The 20088-nt window shown below is 46.5% G+C and overlaps 1 protein-coding gene across 1 annotated transcript in view; it reads right to left on the bottom strand.

Moving 5' to 3' along the window:
• LOC132816246 (growth hormone-releasing hormone receptor-like) overlaps positions 1-20088 on the bottom strand; it is a 105125-nt gene that overhangs the window by 25730 nt on the left and 59307 nt on the right. The window contains exons 6-7 of the mRNA XM_060825742.1: positions 19541-19638; positions 8602-8734 (exon numbers count right to left, since the gene is read on the bottom strand). Of these exons, the coding sequence (XP_060681725.1) occupies positions 8602-8734; positions 19541-19638 (231 nt within the window). The remainder of the gene's footprint in view (positions 1-8601; positions 8735-19540; positions 19639-20088) is intronic.

Consider the following 20088-nt stretch of genomic DNA (forward strand, 5'->3'; position numbering starts at 1 on the left):
CAACTCTATAACAGTATATAGATCCAATAAAGCCCCTATTAAATTTACAGCAAATCAGTTTTCAAAACCAGACACTGGTGTTGATCTTCCTCTGTTTGTAGATCTCCCTGGGTCGTCTTTGATCTTATATTGCACAGATTTTTCATATGAAAAAGTACCTTTGATAGTGAGGTTTCGGGCAGTCTGTCTGACAATGGCAGAAGGTTGCTCTGTCTCTGGCTAACTGTCTAAAATGCCTAATGTTTCTACCCAAAAACATTAGATTGTCTCATTGGTTCAATGTTGTCAAAACAGTAAAATTCAAATTCGATTGGGTTTTAGTTCTTGGGGCATAATTTAAACTAGATTAGTTTCCCCACCAAACTCACCTCCCAATACCTCGACACGGTCCTGTCCCCTTTAGTCCAAGAACTCCCCACCTACGTTCGGGACACCACCCACGCCCTCCACCTCCTCCAGGATTTTCGCTTCCTCGGTCCCCAACGCCTTATTTTCACTATGGACATCCAGTCTCTGTACACCTCCATCCCCCATCACGAAGGACTCAAAGCCCTCCGCTTCTTCCTTTCCCGCCGCACCAACCAGTACCCTTCCACTGACACCCTCCTTCGACTGACTGAACTGGTCCTCACCCTGAATAACTTCTCTTTTCAATCCTCCCACTTCCTCCAAACTAAAGGAGTTGCCATGGGCACCCGCATGGGCCCCAGCTATGCCTGCCTCTTCGTAGGATATGTGGAACAGTCCATCTTCCGCAACTACACTGGCACCACCCCCCACCTTTTCCTCCGCTACATCGATGACTATATCGGCGCTGCCTCGTGCTCCCACGAGGAGGTTGAACAGTTCATCAACTTTACTAACACCTTCCATCCCGACCTGAAATTCACCTGGACTGTCTCAGACTCCTCCCTCCCCTTCCTAGACCTTTCCATTTCTATCTCAGGCGACCGACTCAACACAGACATCTATTATAAACCGACTGACTCCCACAGCTACCTGGACTACACCTCCTCCCACCCTGCCCCCTGTAAAAACGCCATCCCATATTCCCAATTCCTTCGTCTCCGCCGCATCTGCTCCCAGGAGGACCAGTTCCAACACCGCACAGCCCAGATGGCCTCCTTCTTCAAGGACCGCAGATTCCCCCCAGACGTGATCGACGATGCCCTCCACCGCATCTCCTCCACTTCCCGCTCCTCCGCCCTTGAGCCCCATTCCTCCAACCGCCACCAAGACAGAACCCTACTGGTTCTCACCTACCACCCCACCAACCTCCGCATACAACGTATCATCCGCCGCCATTTCCGCCACCTCCAAACGGACCCCACCACCAAGGATATATTTCCCTCCCCTCCCCTATCAGCGTTCCGCAAGGACCACTCCCTTCGTGACTCCCTCGTCAGATCCACACCCCCCACCAACCCAACCTCCACCCCTGGCACCTTCCCCTGCAACCGCAGGAAATGTAAAACTTGCGCCCACACCTCCACACTCACTTCCCTCCAAGGCCCCAAGGGATCCTTCCATATCCGCCACAAGTTCACCTGTACCTCCACACACATCATCTATGCATCCGCTGCACCCGATGTGGCCTCCTCTATATTGGTGAGACAGGCCGCTTACTTGCGGAACACTTCAGAGAACACCTCCGGGCCGCCCGAACCAACCAACCCAATCACCCCGTGGCTCAACACTTTAACTCTCCCTCCCACTCCACCGAGGACATGCAGGTCCTTGGACTCCTCCACCGGCAGAACACAACTACACGACGGCTGGAGGAGGAGCGCCTCATCTTCCGCCTGGGAACCCTCCAACCACAAGGTATGAATTCAGATTTCTCCAGTTTCCTCATTTCCCCTCCCCCCACCTTGTCTCAGTCGGTTCCCTCAACTCAGCACCGCCCTCCTAACCTGCAATCCTCTTCCTGACCTCTCCGCCCCCACCCCACTCCGGCCTATCACCCTCACCTTGACCTCCTTCCACCTATCCCACCTCCATCGCCCCTCCCCCTAGTCCCTCCTCCCTACCTTTTATCTTAGCCTGCTTGGCTCTCTCTCTCTTATTCCTGATGAAGGGCTTATGCTCGAAACGTCGAATTCTCTATTCCTGAGATGCTGCCTGGCCTGCTGTGCTTTGACCAGCAACACATTTGCAGCTAGATTCCCCACAGCCTGGAAATAGGCCCTTCAGCCCAACAAGTCCACACTGACCCTCTGAAGAGTAACAACCCAGTTCTCTCTGACTCATGCACCTCACACTACAGGCAATTAAGCATAGCCAATTCACCTGACCTGCACAGATTTAGACTGTGGGAGGAAACCCATCCAGATACAGGGAGAATGTACAACTTTCACACAGACAGTCCCCCGAGGCTAGAATTGAACCTGGGATGCTGGTGCTGTGAGGCAGCAGTGCTAACCACTGAGCCACGGTGCCACCCTAGTTAAATTTGAACTGCTGTGAAAACAATCCAGGTATCCAGGTTACAACAATATGTTACATCTTTCAATTTTCCAGTGCACTGTGTGACTGCGAGTCAGTCACTTGACAGCAGCTTTACTGCTTTCGCTTTCTCTTAAAGGTACAGCACACGCCTTAAACTTCAGAACAAGAGAAAATAGGAGCAGGAGTAGGCCATTCAGCCCGTCAGACCTGCTCCGTCATTCAGTACAATCTCTTTCTGATCATCCGACTCGATCCCTGTTTCTGCTTCCTGCACCTCCCCGATACCCTTTAGCCTAGGAACTATATCGAACTCTGTTCACGCATGCTACCATAACCTGCTGAGATTATCCAGCACTTTTTTTATTCTTTTATTACTAATTCCATTGGCCCCACCTGGGGAAATAATGGGACAATAATGGAGAGTTGCAAATAGTTTAGGGACCACCCTCCCCCCACCTCATCTAAGGATGAGGCTGGCATCAGAGGCAGTCCTTAGGAGGTTCACTCAGCTGGAGCCAGCTATGGAGGGACTGTCTTCTGAGGAGGGGTTGAGTAGGTTGAACCTGTACTCGTTGGAATTTCGAAGAATGAGAGGCGACCTTATTGAAAGGTACAAGAGTCTTAGGGGGCCTGACAGGGTAGATAGCAAAGGTTCTCTCTCCTTGTGGGGCTGGGGATACAGTCTCAGGATGAAGGGTCACACATTTAAGATGGAGATGAGGCGGAATTTCTTCTCTCAGAGAGGGATGTAAATTTGTGGAATTCTTCACCTCAGAGGACGGGTCATTGAGTGTATTCAAGGCTGAGACGGATTTTTAATCAGGAAGGAAATCAAGGCTGATAGGGAAAAGGCAGGAAAGTGGAGTCAAGGGCTATCAGATCAGCCATGACCTCATTGAATGGTGGGACAGACTCAATGGGCTGAGTGGCCTACTTCGGCTCCTACATCTTATGTTCTTATAGGTGCGATGGCAAATGTTGGAATTCGAATTTAATAAAAATCTGGAAATGAAAGTTGGCCTAATGCAAGAAGCCATCTAACTCATTGACACACTGTGCTAGAGACAAACCAAACTGCAGATGCTGGAATCCAAGGGAGACAGGCAGCAGGCAGGAGGAACACAGCAGGCCAGGCAACATCAGGAGGTAGAGGAGTCAACATTGTCCTGAAGAAGGGTTACACCCGAGACTTCTCCCCCTCCTGATGCTGCCTGGCTTGCTGTGTTCCTCCAGCCTCCTGCCTGTCAACCATTGGCACACTGCCAGTCTCTTAAGTGCTCTCTGAATTGACCCTAGTAACACCCTCAGCGCCAAGGTGATGAGAGATGGAAATCCAATACAAATGCTTGCCTTGCCATAGATGTTTGGAAATGCCCATTTCAGAGGGCAGTAATGGTGTTAAAATGGAGTCACGCTTTGCAATATTCATCCACAGGATGAGGAGGTCACTGGCTAGGCCAGAGGGCAGATAAGCGTCAACCACATTGTGGTGGGTCTGGAGTCACCTGTAGTACAGACTGGGTAAGACTGGCAGCTTCCTTCCCTAAAGGGCATTAGTGAAACAGGCGGGTGACTCATGGTCCCCATGTGATTCTTAATTCCAGATTCATATTGAATTCAAACTCCAGCATCAGCCAGGGCAGGATTCGAACCTGGGTCCCTGGATTAATACACCAGCGATATTACCACACAACAGTCACAGCCCCATGGTCTGATACAGACCAGGTAAGCAGAGGCAGAATTCCTTCACTAAAGGGCCAGAAGAGATGCAGATGGATTCTCATCAAAGCTGAAAAATGTGGTGCTGGAAAAGCGCAGCAGGTCAGGCAGCATCCGAGGAGCAGGAGAATCGACGTTTCGGGCATAAGCCCTTCTTCAGGATTTTCATCAAAGCCTTTGAATCACGTTTTTAAAAATTTAATTGACTTAAACCTTCAGGAGCCAGCTGTGATGAGATTTGTACCTCAGAGCCGAACGTATAAACCTGGGCATCTGGAATACTGGAGCGAAGTGGGTACTGCGAATGCTGGAGATCAGAGCTGAAAATGTATTGCTGCAAAAGCGCAGCAGGTCAGGCAGCATCCAAGGAGCAGGAGAGTCGATGTTTCGGGCTCACAGAGAGGTACAGCACAGAAACAGACCCTTCGGTCCAACTCGCCCACTTTAGCTTTCAGTTCAGACAAATGTCCTGGACAACGGTTTCAATAGGAATTGACCTGGACATGGGTCAGCCCTGTGTGTGTGAGGGACAGTGAGAGAGAGAGAGAGGAGAGAGAGGTAGAGAGAGAGAGAGAGAGAGAGAGAGAGGGAGAGAGAGAGAGAGTATGTGCGTGTGTGAGAGAGAGTGTGTGTGTGAGTGAGAGATGGAGAGAGAGAGGAAGAGTGTGTGTGTGTGTGTGTGTGTGCGCGCGCGAGAGTGTGTGTGTGAGAGAAGAATGTGTGTGTAAGTGAGTGAGAGTGTGTGTGAGTGAGAGTGTGAGTCTGAGAGAGAGAGTGTGTGTGTGTGAGAGAGAAAGTGAGAGTGTGTGCACATGAGTGTGTGTGAGAGAGAGAGAATGTGCGTGTGAGTGAGTGAGTGAGAGAGAATGTGCGTGTGAGTGAGTGTGCGTGCATGCGTATGTGTGAGTGAGAGAGTGTGTGAGTGAGAGTGTGTGTGCATGTGTGTGTGAGTGAGAGATAGAGTGAGTGTGTGCATGTGTATGTGTGCGAATGTGTGTGTATGCACGCACATGTATGTGCGCGCGTATGTGTGCATGTGTATGTGTGTGAATCTGTGTATCATCCTATGTGTGTGTGTATGTGAATGTCTGTGTATGTGAATGTCTGTGTATGTGAATGTCTATGTATGTGAATGCCTATGTATGTGAATGTATATGTACGTGAATGTCTGTGTATTTGTGTTTGAGAGTGTGTTTGAGAGTGTGTGAGTGTGTGTGTGAATGTGTGTGAGAATGTATGCATGAATGTGTTCATGTGTGTGCGCGAATGTGAGGGAGAGTTTGCATATATGTGAGTGTGAGAATGTGTATGTGAATGTATGCATGCATGTGTATATCCCGTCAGGCCCGGGGGACTTGTCTACCCTCAAGTTTTTCAAAACGCCCAACACATCTTCCTTCCTAACAAGTATCTCCTCTAGTTTACCAGTCCGTTTCATACTCTCCTCTTCAACAATACGGTCCCCTGTGTGTTTGCGTGTATGTGTGTGTGTGTGCATGTATATGTGTGTGTGCGAGTGTGTGCGTGTATATGCGTGTATGTGTGTGTGTGCGTGTGTGTGCGTGTATAGGTGTGTGTGTGCGAGTATGCGCCTACATGTGTGTGTGCACGTGTATATGTGTTTGCAAGTGTGTGTATGTGTGAGTGAGTGTGTGTGCAAGTGTGTGCATGTATAGGTGTGTGTGTGTATATGTGTGAGTGTGTGCACGTATATGTGTGTGTACGTGTATGTGTGTGCAAGTGTGTGTGTACGAGTGTGTATGTGTGTGTGTGTGTATGTGTATGTGTGTGTGTGTGTGTGTGTGTCAAGAGTGTGTGTTGCTGGAAAAGCACAGCAGTTTAGGCAGCAGCCAAGGAGCAGGAGAATCGACGTTTCAGGCATAAGCCCTTAATCAGGAATGAGGCTTGTGGGTCAGAGCTGAGAGATAAATGGGAGGGGGTGGGGCTGAGGGGTAGCGATAGGTAGATAGGTAGATGAAGATGAGGGAGAAGGGGATAGGTCAGAGGGGAGCGTGGAGCGGATAGATGAGAAGGAAGATGGACAGGTAGGACAGGTCAAGAGGGCGGTGCCGAGTTGGAAGGGTAGAGCTGCGATAATGTGGGGGGAGGGGAGATGAGGAAGCTGTTGAAATACACATCTATTCCGTGTAGTCGCAGGGTCCCAAGGCTGAATATGAGCCGTTCCTCCTCCAGGCCTCGGGTGGTAACGGTTTGGTGATGGAGGAGGCCCAGGACCTGTATGTCCTTGACAGAGTTGGGGGCGGGGGGGGATGTTGAAGTGTTCAGCCACAGGGCGGTGGGGTTGGTGAGTGTGGGTGTTCCAGAGATGTTCTCTGAATCGAACCGCAAGAAGGCATCCTGTCTCCCCGATGTAGAGGACACCACACCAGGTACAACGGATGCAGGAGATGACATTGGCAGAGGTACAGGTAAATTTCTGACTGATGAGGAAGGACCCCTTGGGACTTTGGGCAGAGGTGAGGAGAGTGCTGTGGGCACAGGTTTTACACTTCCCGCAGTGGTAGGGAAAAGTTCCAGGAGTGGGGTGTGGGCTGGTGGGGGGTATGGACCTGATGAGGGTGTCGTGGAGGGAATAGTCTTTTTGGAACGCTGATAGGGGGTGGGGAAGGAAATATATTTCTGGTGGTGGGGTCCGTTTGGAGGTGGTGGAAGTGGCGGAGGACGATGCGCTGTATGCAGCAGTTGATGGGGTGGAAGGTGAGGACAGGGTTGGGGGGGGAGGGGGGAGGGATTCAGTCCTTGTTGAATTGGGAGGGGTGGGGTTCAAGGGCGATGGTGCATGAAGTGGAGGAAGTACACTGGAGAGCATTGTCAACCACACAGGAAGGGAAGTTGCAATCATGGAAGAAGACGTGAGTGTGTGTGTGTGTGTGTGTGTGTGTGTATGTGTGAGAGTGTGTGTCTGTGTGTGTGTGTCTGTGTCTGTATGTGTGTGGGTGAGAGTGTGTGTGTCTGTGTGTCTGTGTCTGTATGTGTGTAGGTGAGAGTGTCTGTGTCTGTGTGTGTATGCGCAAGGGGGCATAATGGGCTTCACCTCACGTGAGGTTGGGACAGTACCCTACGTGAGTAAGTACACAGTTGGAGGGGGGGGGGGGTGCTTGCGCTGGAGCACAATGCGATTTGCCCCCAAAGAGAAAACTGGTTTCTGGGTCCCACAGTCCTCTCGGGGTGAGTCCAAATGAAGGTGGCTGTTACCTAGGCAACAAGGAATGGCCTGTAAATAATGGCCCAGCCAGAAATTCACTGAATGAACGGTTTTTACAGACTGATTCAGGGCCACACCGAGAGGTGCGGTTAGTGAATGACACAGATTGTCTGAAGGTGGTTTTCCAGGTAATAAAGCATTCCCCACCTCACTGCCTGAGGGAATGAGAGGTTTAATTATTATCAAAGGCAAATTAGAGCCTCATCACAAACACATTATGGATTATATCTGAGATATTGTAAACTACAAACCACTAACAGCTTCCTGGGAGAAAGTGAGGACTGCAGAAGCTGGAGATCAGAGTCGAGAGTGTGGAGCTGGAAAAGCCCAGCAGGTCAGGCAGCATCAGAGGAACAGGAGAATTGACGCTCCAGGCATAAGCTTTTCTTCAGGAACAGCTTCCTGTTTGGGTATCAGTCTTAAACAAGGATGCCTACACTCTCGCAACAGGCCATTCTACCCATTGGCACCCTGCATCATTCTCTGTAAGACTCACCTTGATCAGGGTGGAGCCAAGATTTAAGTCCTTGGGTTGAGGGATACAAGGAGACTGTGAGGAGAAGCAATTTTCCGCTCCAGGGCGTCCTTGCTGTCCACACACTCAAATCAGAGACAATAAATAATTACAACAGAAAATTGGTGGACACTTGAGGAACTGAGCTAAACTGGGAACTGCAGATGCTGGAGATTAGAGTGGTGCTGGGAAAGCACAGCTGGTCAGCAGCATCCGAGGAGCAGGAGAATCGACGTTTCGGGCAAAAGCCTTTCATCAGGAATGGTGGGAAACATGAGGAACTGAACCTGCAGAGCTATTGTGGTCGCAAAATGGCCTTTAGAAATCCCGCATTGATCCGATGGGTCAAATGGCCCTCTTATGTGCCAAAATGACTCTATAAGATTATTATTTAAATTATTGTTTCTAGCAAGGACTGGGCCCAGCATTTATTGCCCGTCCCTATTTGCCCCTTGAGAAGGTGGGGGTGAGCTGCCTTCTTGAACCGCTGTAGCCCATGTGCTGTAGGTATTACCCACAATGCTCTTGGGGAGGGAGTTCCAGGATTTTGACCCAGTGACAGTGAAGGGATGGCGATATATTTCCAAGTCAGGATGTTGACTGGCTAGGCCCCTGTGCATCCACTTTCATTCTGAGTTGAGCTCCCTGCACCAAACCCACAAGCTACACGACCCAGAGGTCAAAGGGCGGTTACCGTGGAAAAGGTGCAGTGGTCAATATCGGCATCGCCAAAGAGGACGGCATCCTTAATGAAGACCGACAAGCTGCGAAGGATAAAGGTGGCAAACAGCTGGATGTGGATATAATTCCTGGTGCAGTGCAACCTCCTAGGAAAAGAAGAGATTGTCCAAGTTTTACATTTTATTCATTAAGAAGATTTTATTTTTTAAATTTGTTCATAGAAAGAGGACATCAATGGCTAGGCCCAGCATTTATTGTCCATCCCTAATTGCCAGAAGGCCATTAAGATTCAACATTGCTGTGGGTCTGGAGTTACATGTAGGCCACACCAGGTAAGAATGGCAGTTTTCTTCCCTAAAGGATATTAGTGACCCAGATGGGCTGTGAAGACAGCTCTTAGTTCCAGATATTATTGAGCTTAATCTACACTTTCCACCTTGAACTCATGTCCCGCTAAGACCGTTAGCCTAGAGTTCTCGATTACATGCCCAATGACATGCCACTATACAACTATTCCCCAGGATAGACATTGAGAGATTATTCCTGCTGTTCAGGGAATCAAAACACAGACACATAGTCACAGGGTAAGGGAACAATCGTTTGCAATCCCCTCCCGATCCATAAGATCGTGCCTGAACTAATAACTCTGCATTTCCAACTACCACTCCAATAACCTTTCAACCCTCTGCCTTTATCTGAGGCGATGCTGTCACTTTAAGAGGTCATGGTGAAGAAAGGTTGTAAGGCGGAGGCATCAGCTGTCCCTGAGAAAGTAAACAATTCATGAGGCCTTGGGTTTTTTTGAATGGAAGCCGCCTGGCTGAGTGTGGCCAGTTCTCACAGGCCAGACTTTCTAGTTTGCGTTTTTAGTGTTTAGCTATGGTTTTAGATAGAAACAACTGGGGGTCTCAACATCAGCGTTTCCATAATGAAGATGATAGCAAGACACCCCCCACCACCCCCCATCCCAGGGGCATAATGATGAACAAGCAAAGTATCTATAGATCACACAGGAAGGCCGCAAACTGGAAGCCTATCGATGTGCGTTTAGCTATTCCTGTGGATCGATTCAAAACCAGCCCTCACCATTTCTGTGACTGATATCTCTCAACCAACAAGCATTGAAATTTGATGACACGGTCATTTAAATCATCTGGGATCTTGCTTTTTATAGCTGAAAATGTGTTGCTGGTCAAAGCACAGCAGGTCAGGCAGCATCCAAGGAACAGGAAATTCGACGTTTCGGGCCGGAGCCCTTCATCAGGAATGAGGAGAGTGTGTCCAGCAGGCTAAGATAAAACGTAGGGAGGAGGAACTTGGGGGAGGGGCGATGGAGATGTGATAGGTGGAAGGAGGTCAAGGTGAGGGTGTTAGGCCGGAGTGGGGGGGGTGCGGAGAGGTCAGGAAGAAGATTGCAGGTTAGGAGGGCGGTGCTGAGTTCAAGGGAATCGACTGAAACGTCGAATTTCCTGTTCCTTGGATGCTGCCTGACCTGCTGTGCTTTAACCAGCAACACATTTTCAGCTCTGATCTCCAGCATCTGCAGACCTCACTTTTTACTCTTGCTTTTTATAAACTGGCTGTCGTGTCATTAGAATAGCAGAGTGCAGAGTAATTCGGGTGAGTCTGGAGTCCATAATATGATGAGACCTTAAGATCTCGAAGCAGAATTAGGCCATTCAGCCCATTGAGTCTGCTCCCCTATTCGATCATGGCTGATACGCTTCTCAATCTCATTCTCCTGCCTTCTCCCCGAAAGCCACATATCTCCCCTCACTAATCAAGGTTCTATCTCTCTCTTGTTGAAAATGTGTTGCTGGAAAAGTGCAGCAGGTCAGGCAGCATTCTGAAGAAGGGCTCATGCCCGAAACGTCGATTCTCCTGCTCCTTGGATGCTGCCTGACCTGCTGTGCTTTTCCAGCAACACGTTTTCAACTCTGATCTCCAGCATCTGCAGTCCTCACTTTCTCCTCTATCTCTCTCTCTGTTTTAAATACACTCAATGACTTGGCCTCCACAGCCATCTGCAGCAATGTGTTCCACAGATTCCCCACCCACTGGCTGGAGAAATTCCTCCTCATCTCAGTTCTAAAGGGACGTCCCTTCACTCTGAGGCTGTGCCTTCGGGTCCTAGTCTCTCCCACTAGTGGAAACATTTGCTCCAAGTCCAATCTATTCAGACCTCTCAGTTTTCTGTGAGTTTCAATCAGATCCCCTCCCCCCATCATCCTTCTAAACTCCATCATGTACAGACCCAGAGTCCTCAACTGCTCCTAACATGCCAAGCCCTTCATCCCTCGGAACACTCTTGTAAGCCTCCTCTAAACCTCCTCCAGTGCCAGCACAGCCTTCCCTAGATTTGGAGCTCAAAACAGCTCACAATATTCCAAATACAGTCTAACCAGAGCCTTACACAGTCTCTGCTCGTGTATTCTGCCTCTCTTGAAAATCAATGCTAATATTGTCTTTGCTTTGCCAACTGCCAATTGAACCTGTATGTACACCTTCAGGATTCAGGACTCTGTTACAGCCCTTTGTAACTCAGATTCCTGAAGCCTTTCCCCATTTAGAAAATAGACTATGCCTCTATTCTTGGTATCAAAGTGCATAAATCTCACTCACTTTCCCACATTATGTTCCATCTGGCACTTTTTTTTCCACTTCCTTCTGCAGCCTCCCCACCTCCTCAACACTACCTGTCCCTGCACCTACCTTTGCATCATCTGCAAACATTACAACAATGCCCTCAGTTCCTTCATACCGATCGTTAATGTATAACGTGAAGACTTCTCACACGTATCCAGACTGGGTAAGGAAGCCAGATTGCCTTCTCTTTATCAATGACAGTTTCAAGGCCACCGTGATAGATTCTAGCTTCAGGATTCCTGATTTTTAAATTTAAGTTTAAATTCTAATGGGGTGTTAGATTGGGCCATCAGATTGCTAGTTTGGTGACATCACCCGTTTGAAATGCATGGGCTTTGTCTGAGAGCCCAGTTTAAAAACTGAAAATATTTTTCAGGAAAGGAAGTAAGAGCAACACAAGTGCAGTTTCACTGTTACTCCGTAATTAACCCTTAGCTATTGTTACAGACAGAATTGTAGGGTCACAGTTACTCCGTAATTAACCCTTAGCTATTGTTACAGACAGAATTGTAGGGTCACAGTTACTCCGTAATTAACCCTTAGCTATTGTTACAGACAGAATTGTAGGGTCACAGTTACTCCGTAATTAACCCTTAGCTATTGTTACAGACAGAATTGTAGGGTCACTGTTACTCCGTAATTAACCCTTAGCTATTGTTACAGACAGAATTGTAGGGTCACAGTTACTCTGCAATTAACTCTTAGCTATTGTTACAGAAAGAATTGTAGGGTCACAGTTACTCCGTAATTAACCCTTAGCTATTGTTACAGACAGAATTGTAGGGTCACAGTTACTCGGCAATTAACTCTTAGCTATTGTTACAGACAGAATTGCAGGGTCACAGTTACTCTGCAATTAACTCTTAGCTATTGTTACAGACAGAATTGTAGGGTCACTGTTACTCTGCAATTAACTCTTAGCTATTGTTACAGACAGAATTGTAGGGTCACAGTTACTCTGCAATTAACTCTTAGCTATTGTTACAGAAAGAATTGTAGGGTCACAGTTACTCTGCAATTAACTCTTAGCTATTGTTACAGAAAGAATTGTAGGGTCACAGTTACTCTGCAATTAACTCTTAGCTATTGTTACAGACAGAATTGTAGGGTCACAGTTACTCCGTAATTAACTCTTAGCTATTGTTACAGACAGAATTGTAGGGTCACAGTTACTCTGTAATTAACTCTTAGCTATTGTCACAGACAGAATTGTAGGGTCACAGTTACTCTGTAATTAACTCTTAGCTATTGTTACAGACAGAATTGTAGGGTCACAGTTACTCTGCAATTAACTCTTAGCTATTGTTACAGACAGAATTGTAGGGTCACAGTTACTCTGTAATTAACTCTTAGCTATTGTTACAGACAGAATTGTAGGGTCACTGTTACTCTGCAATTAACTCTTAGCTATTGTTACAGACAGAATTGTAGGGTCACTGTTACTCTGCAATTACCCCTTAGCTATTGTTACAGACAGAATTGTAGGGTCACAGTTACTCCGTAATTAACTCTTAGCTATTGTTACAGACAGAATTGTAGGGTCACAGTTACTCTGCAATTAACTCTTAGCTATTGTTACAGACAGAATTGTAGGGTCACAGTTACTCCGTAATTAACTCTTAGCTATTGTTACAGACAGAATTGTAGGGTCACAGTTACTCCGTAATTAACTCTTAGCTATTGTCACAGACAGAATTGTAGGGTCACAGTTACTCTGTAATTAACTCTTAGCTATTGTTACAGACAAAATTGTAGGGTCACAGTTACTCTGCAATTAACTCTTAGCTATTGTTACAGACAGAATTGCAGTTTCACAGTTACTCTGTAATTAACTCTTAGCTATTGTTACAGACAGAATTGTAGGGTCACAGTTACTCTGCAATTAACTCTTAGCTATTGTTACAGACAGAATTGTAGGGTCACGGTTACTCTGCAATTAATTCTTAGCTATTGTTACAGACAGAATTGTAGGGTCACAGTTACTCTGTAATTAACTCTTAGCTATTGTCACAGACAGAATTGTAGGGTCACAGTTACTCTGTAATTAACTCTTAGCTATTGTTACAGACAGAATTGTAGGGTCACAGTTACTTTGTAATTAACTCTTAGCTATTGTCACAGACAGAATTGTAGGGTCACAGTTACTCTGTAATTAACTCTTAGCTATTGTTACAGACAGAATTGTAGGGTCACAGTTACTCTGCAATTAACTCTTAGCTATTGTTACAGACAGAATTGCAGTTTCACAGTTACTCTGTAATTAACTCTTAGCTATTGTTACAGACAGAATTGTAGGGTCACAGTTACTCTGCAATTAACTCTTAGCTATTGTTACAGACAGAATTGTAGGGTCACGGTTACTCTGGAATTAATTCTTAGCTATTGTTATAGACAGAATTGTAGGGTCACAGTTACTCTGCAATTAACTCTTAGCTATTGTCACAGACAGAATTGTACGGTCACAGTTACTCTGAAATGAACTCTTAGCTATTGTCACAGACAGAATTGTAGGGTCACAGTTACTCTGTAATTAACTCTTAGCTATTGTTATAGACAGAATTGCAGTTTCACAGTTACTCTGTAATTAACTCTTAGCTATTGTTACAGACAGAATTGTAGGGTCACAGTTACTCTGCAATTAACTCTTAGCTATTGTTACAGACAGAATTGTAGGGTCACAGTTACTCTACAATTAATTCTTAGCTATTGTTACAGACAGAATTGTAGGGTCACAGTTACTCTGCAATTAACTCTTAGCTATTGTCACAGACAGAATTGTACGGTCACAGTTACTCTGAAATGAACTCTTAGCTATTGTCACAGACAGAATTGTAGGGTCACAGTTACTCTGTAATTAACTCTTAGCTATTGTTATAGACAGAATTGTAGGGTCACTGTTACTCTGAAATTAACTCTTAGCTATTGTTACAGACAGAATTGTAGGGTCACAGTTACTCTGCAATTAACTCTTAGCTATTGTTATAGACAGAATTGCAGTTTCACAGTTACTCTGTAATTAACTCTTAGCTATTGTTACAGACAGAATTGTAGGGTCACGGTTACTCTGCAATTAACCCTTAGCTATTGTTACCGACAGAATTGTAGGGTCACAGTTAGTCTGGAATTAATTCTTAGCTATTGTTACAGACAGAATTGTAGGGTCACTGTTACTCTACAATTAACTCTTAGCTATTGTTACAGACAGAATTGTAGGGTCACAGTTACTCTACAATTAACTCTTAGCTATTGTTACAGACAGAATTGTAGTGTCACGGTTACTCTGGAATTAATTCTTAGCTATTGTTATAGACAGAATTGTAGGGTCACAGTTACTCTACAATTAACTCTTAGCTATTGTTACAGACAGAATTGTAGGGTCACAGTTACTCTGCAATTAACTCTTAGCTATTGTTACAGACAGAATTGTAGGGTCACAGTTACTCTGCAATTAACTTAGCTATTGTTATAGACAGAATTGTAGGGTCACAGTTACTCTGCAATTAACTCTTAGCTATTGTTACAGACAGAATTGTAGGGTCACAGTTACTCTACAATTAACTCTTAGCTATTGTTATAGACAGAATTGTAGGGTCACAGTTACTCTGCAATTAACTCTTAGCTATTGTTCCAGACAGAATTGTAGGGTCACAGTTACTCTGCAATTAACTCTTAGCTATTGTTACAGACAGAATTTTAGGGTCACTGTTACTCTACAATTAACTCTTAGCTATTGTTACAGACAGAATTGTAGGGTCACTGTTACTCTCCAATTAACTCTTAGCTATTGTTACAGACAGAATTGTAGGGTCACAGTTACTCTATAATTAACTCTTAGCTATTGTTACAGACAGAATTGTAGGGTCACTGTTACTCTCCAATCAACTCTTAGCTATTGTTACAGACAGAATTGTAGGGTCACAGTTACTCTGCAATTAACTCTTAGCTATTGTTCCAGACAGAATTGTAGGGTCACAGTTACTCTGCAATTAACTCTTAGCTATTGTTACAGACAGAATTTTAGGGTCACTGTTACTCTACAATTAACTCTTAGCTATTGTTACAGACAGAATTGTAGGGTCACTGTTACTCTCCAATTAACTCTTAGCTATTGTTACAGACAGAATTGTAGGGTCACAGTTACTCTATAATTAACCCTTAGCTATTGTTACAGACAGAATTGTAGGGTCACTGTTACTCTCCAATCAACTCTTAGCTATTGTTACAGACAGAAATGTAGGGTCACAGTTACTCTACAATTAACTCTTAGCTATTGTTACAGACAGAATTGCAGTTTCACACAGGGCATCAATGAGTCCACGATTGTAATTTTGACACAAACTGATTGCTGAATGCAATGTATTCTGATATCTTTCAGAATGGCAAGACAGTCAGGAAGTGGATGAAACAGATTTAAGAGACAGAAAAGGAACATGGAACCAGGAGAGAAAATGATATATTTGTTTCTTAAAAAGGACAAGTTGTTGTGTACTGAACTGTACATCTGCAGGGATAGATGAAGCAGTGTCAACAGTGAATAAGTACTGGAACTGAAGAGTCTGCCGAGCTTTGGGAATACAGCAGCGATGGTGGGGTGGAGGGTGCGCGCAAATTGTAATAAAGGTGAAATACTGCAGATGCCGGAAGTCTGAAATCAGCACAGAGAATGCTGGGAGGTACGAGGACTGCAGATGCTGGAGAGGTCAGAATTCAATAACGAGTGGCCCTGGGAAAAGCCCAGCAGGTCAGGCAGCATCTGAGGAGCAGGTGAGTCAACGTTTCGTGCAGAACCCTTCTTCAGTTCTGATGCTCGAAACATCGTCTCTCCTGCTCCTCAGATGCTGCCTGACCTGCTGTGTTTTTCCCAGCGCCACTCTTTATTGACACGGAATGCTGGAGAATCTCAGGAGGTCTGGCAGCATCTGTGGAAAGAGTGTCATAGGGTCATAGAGATGGTCAGCATGGAAACAGAATCTTCGGGTCCAACTCGTCCATGCTGACCAGTGTTAGGACGGGCTACCGTCCCCGTGTTCGTTTGAAGGAGAGAAACGCTGGATCTGATTCAAAATATAAGCTGTTTTAATGAGAGAGAGCCGTACAAAATACAGTGAGGTTTGCAGCTCACTGGAGAAAGCGCCTTCTGTCTATTGTTCTCTTTGTCTAGCTTTTTAGCCCCTCGCATCCCAGTGCTACATCCTTATTTGGTAAAACTCAGAATTTTCATATGTGATTGGGTCTCGCCTGATAACGTTCTATTACCTCAGTTTGAGCTACGTGTATCTAGACACGGCTCTAATGTCCTGTTATCTCTCACCCTCCCTGGGGCCTCTTCAGGCTATGCCATCAGCTTTTCAGTCTGTTCTTAGTGTAACATAATGGCTTACTGTTGTCTAGTGAAGCTAACAAGTTCCAGACTTGTTAATACTACCTTACGTGAGCACTACCTAACAATAAAGTTTCTTACACTGCCTAACCTTAATAATGGATCCCAACACCAGCTACCCTAATCTATTCTAGTCCCATTTGCCAGCACTTGGCCCATATCCCTCTAAACTCTTCCTGTTTGTATACCCAACCAGATGCCTTTTAAATGTTGCAGTTGTACCAGCCTCCACCACTTCCTCTGGCAGCTCATTCCATACACGTACCACCCTCTGTGTGAAAAGGTTGCCCCTTAGGTCTCTTTTATATCTTTCCCCTCTCACCCTAAACCTATGCCCTCTAGTTCTGGACTCCCCCACCCCAGGGAAAGGACTTTGTCTATTTATCCTATCCATGCCACTCATGATTTTATAAACCTGTATAAGGTCACCCCTCAGCCTCCGACGCTCCAGGGAAAACTGCCCTCGCCTGTTCAGCCTCTGCCTATAACTTAAACCCTCCAGCCCTGGCAACATCCTTGTAAATTTTTACTGAACACCAGAGTAAACAGTCTGTGAGGCCTTGGGTTTTTTAAAAAAAACATTTGATCAAACATAGTCTCTGATAAATGAACTTCAACTTTCTTATTCTTTGATTTCTCCTCCTATTTGAACCTGTGACCTTACTACCACACAGTCAGGAATGATCCTGGGACATATATTTCCTGTAACACCTCAGTTGCCTGATTTTCCACTGGCTTTTCAACCCCAGTAGACATCCATCTTGAAAAGGTCTCAGTTTAGTGTCTCATTTAAATATATTCCTTCAGCTTGTTCTATTTTAAGACCCACATTACCATAGCTCCATGTTAGTGACATCTGTCCCTCCCCTGTTTTATTCACTGAAGCAGATCAATGTGAAGATATTGAGCAGTTAAGGAAAGGCCCCAAGTTCCCAGAGCATTAACTCAGGGTTCCACATTACTTTGAGCCTGTTCTGCTGTTTAATATGATCGTGGATGATCATCCAACTCCCAGTCCCCTGCTCTTGTTTTCTCCTCATACCCTCTGATTCCTTTAGCCCAAAGAGGTACTGCTGCCTCACAGCGCCAGGGACCCAGGCTCGATTCCAGCCTCAGGTGACTGTGTGGAGTTTGCACTTTCTCCCCGTGTCTGTGTGGGTTTCCTCTGGGTACTTTGGTTTCCTCCCACAATCCAAAGATGTGCAGGTCAGGGTGGATTGGCCATGGGAAATTGCCCCATAGTGTCCAGGGATGTGCAGGCTTGGTGGGTTAGCCCTGGGGAAAGTGCAGGGTTAGAGGGATACAGTGGGTCTGGTGCGATGCTCTTCAGAGAGCCGGTTTGGACTTGATGGGCCGAATGATCTGCTTCCACACAGTATGGAGAATGTATGAAAATAGAGGGCTTAGGTTTAGGGTGAGAGGGGAGAGACAGAAAAGGATCTAATGGGGCAAGTTTTTTTCACACAGGGGGCGGTGAGAGTCTGGAACGGGCTGTAGAGGAAGTGGTGGAGGGGAGTACAATTTTCTCATTTAAGAAACATTTGGGACAGGTACATGGGCTAAGTATGGAGGGACAGTGACCAAACACAGGCAAATGGGACTAGATTGATTGTGAAAACTGGGTGGCATGGACAGGTTGGGCCGAAGGGCCTGTTTCAATGCTGCAGACCTCTGTGACTCGATGACAACTCCTTCTTGAAAGCCCTCAGTGTCTCGGGCATGGCCCCTTTCTGTGGCTAGGACCCATCCTGCAATTCTCCAGCCACTGAAATGATGGGCATTAACCTATCAGTGTGGGGACAATCATTCAGCAATAAATCATTCAGCAATATCTACGTTCCCATGTCTCCCCTTGACGACGAGAACCCAACAACCTGCCTCAGGTGCTGGAAAAGCACAGCCGGTCACGCAGCATCCGAGGAGTGGGAGAGTCGACATTTCAAATGTAAGGTCTTCATCAGGAATGTGGTGATACAAGCCCTTTGTCAGCAGCCCTTCACAGTCCTGATGCTGAAATGTCGTTTCTCCTGCTCCTCGGATGCTGCCTGACCTGCTGTACTTTTCCAGCAACACATTTTTCAGCTCTGATCTCCAGTGTCTGCAGCCCTCACTTTCTCCCAATACACCTCAGCTATAGATCAATCCATCCCCCTCCTCAGCTACTCTTTACTCTCCTCTCTCTGGGGCCACTCTTCTTTTGGCTCTCGTCCTGAGGTTGTGCACTGAGGGGGAGAGATGCTTCTGATTTCCTGCCGTCTTTGATACACGTGACTCATGCCCCCACCTCTGGGCCAGTGCTCTCCATCGGCAGCTACACTGGGGGAGGGGTGCTGCACTGTCAGAGTTGCCACCCTTCAAGTCAGGCATTAAACCCAGGCCTCCCCCTCTGGTCGATGCCAAATATTGCCCAGGAATCATTTCAACAAATGAGCTTCAGCAAAGATCTGTCCCTCGGTGATGAACAGAATCGATGATCTGTTCACCACTTTAGTTCTCCTTGTGGGAGCTTGCTCTGAGCAAATTGATTGCCATATTTCCGGCATCACACTAATGACTCAGTGAGACAAAGTTAACTCTTTGAGGAGCCTGAGGGTCACGCAGGAAAGGTGCTATATAAATGCCTTTCTTCCTTTTCTGTCCACATGGATTTGGCACATCGATGATTGGTTCCATTAACCAAGTTAATTGCTCAAATCGATTCTGAGGAAGGACCTGAAACATTAACTCTGCTTTCTCTCCCCACAGGTGCTGCCAGACCTGCTGAGTCGTTCCAGCAATTTCTGATTCTGATTTCCAGCACCCACAGTTCTTTTGTTTTTTTTTATCATTTTGTCTGTTAAATTGGAAAGGTTTGACTGACAGACAGAAACGGTCGGTGATTAAATCGCGTGCCGGTGTGGTCTGGGTGTGAGTGGGAGTAACTCACCGAAACATTAACAGGATGAAGACAGCGACAGACAGTACAGCCAGCGACAGGCTATAGCCCACTGTGTAGATGGTCTGGATTGTTCCATAGTACGATGCCTGAGGTTAAAAACACATATCAGTGCAGGATTCAGGTCAGTGCGGCCACACCACCAACAGCTGACAGGGGCCTCTGTAACTGAGCAGCAGTTTGGAGGCGCTATGAAAATGCAAGTCTCTTCTTCTACATTCCACCCTCTCACTCATACCACTTCTAGAGTTCCAGTCCCTCAACCCCTCCCCTCGGACTCCCCCAGAGTTCCCCTCTGTCTATTCCCCTCACCCCGGACTCCCTCTCCCCCACTCCCAGCCACGCCGGACTCCCTCTTTCTCCCCCTCCCCCCAGACATTCTCTCTCTCTCCCCCGATCCATCCGGACACCACCCCCTCTCTCTTTCTCCCCCTAAATCTACTCCCATCTCTCCCTCCCACGGACTCACGCTTTCTCTTTCTCCTCCCCTGGCAAAAATCCCCTCTCTCCCTCTCCTCCCCCAGACTCCCCCTCTCTCC

The sequence above is a fragment of the Hemiscyllium ocellatum genome, chromosome 5 (assembly GCF_020745735.1).
Source record: "Hemiscyllium ocellatum isolate sHemOce1 chromosome 5, sHemOce1.pat.X.cur, whole genome shotgun sequence".
In the NCBI taxonomy this organism is placed as follows: domain Eukaryota; kingdom Metazoa; phylum Chordata; class Chondrichthyes; order Orectolobiformes; family Hemiscylliidae; genus Hemiscyllium; species Hemiscyllium ocellatum.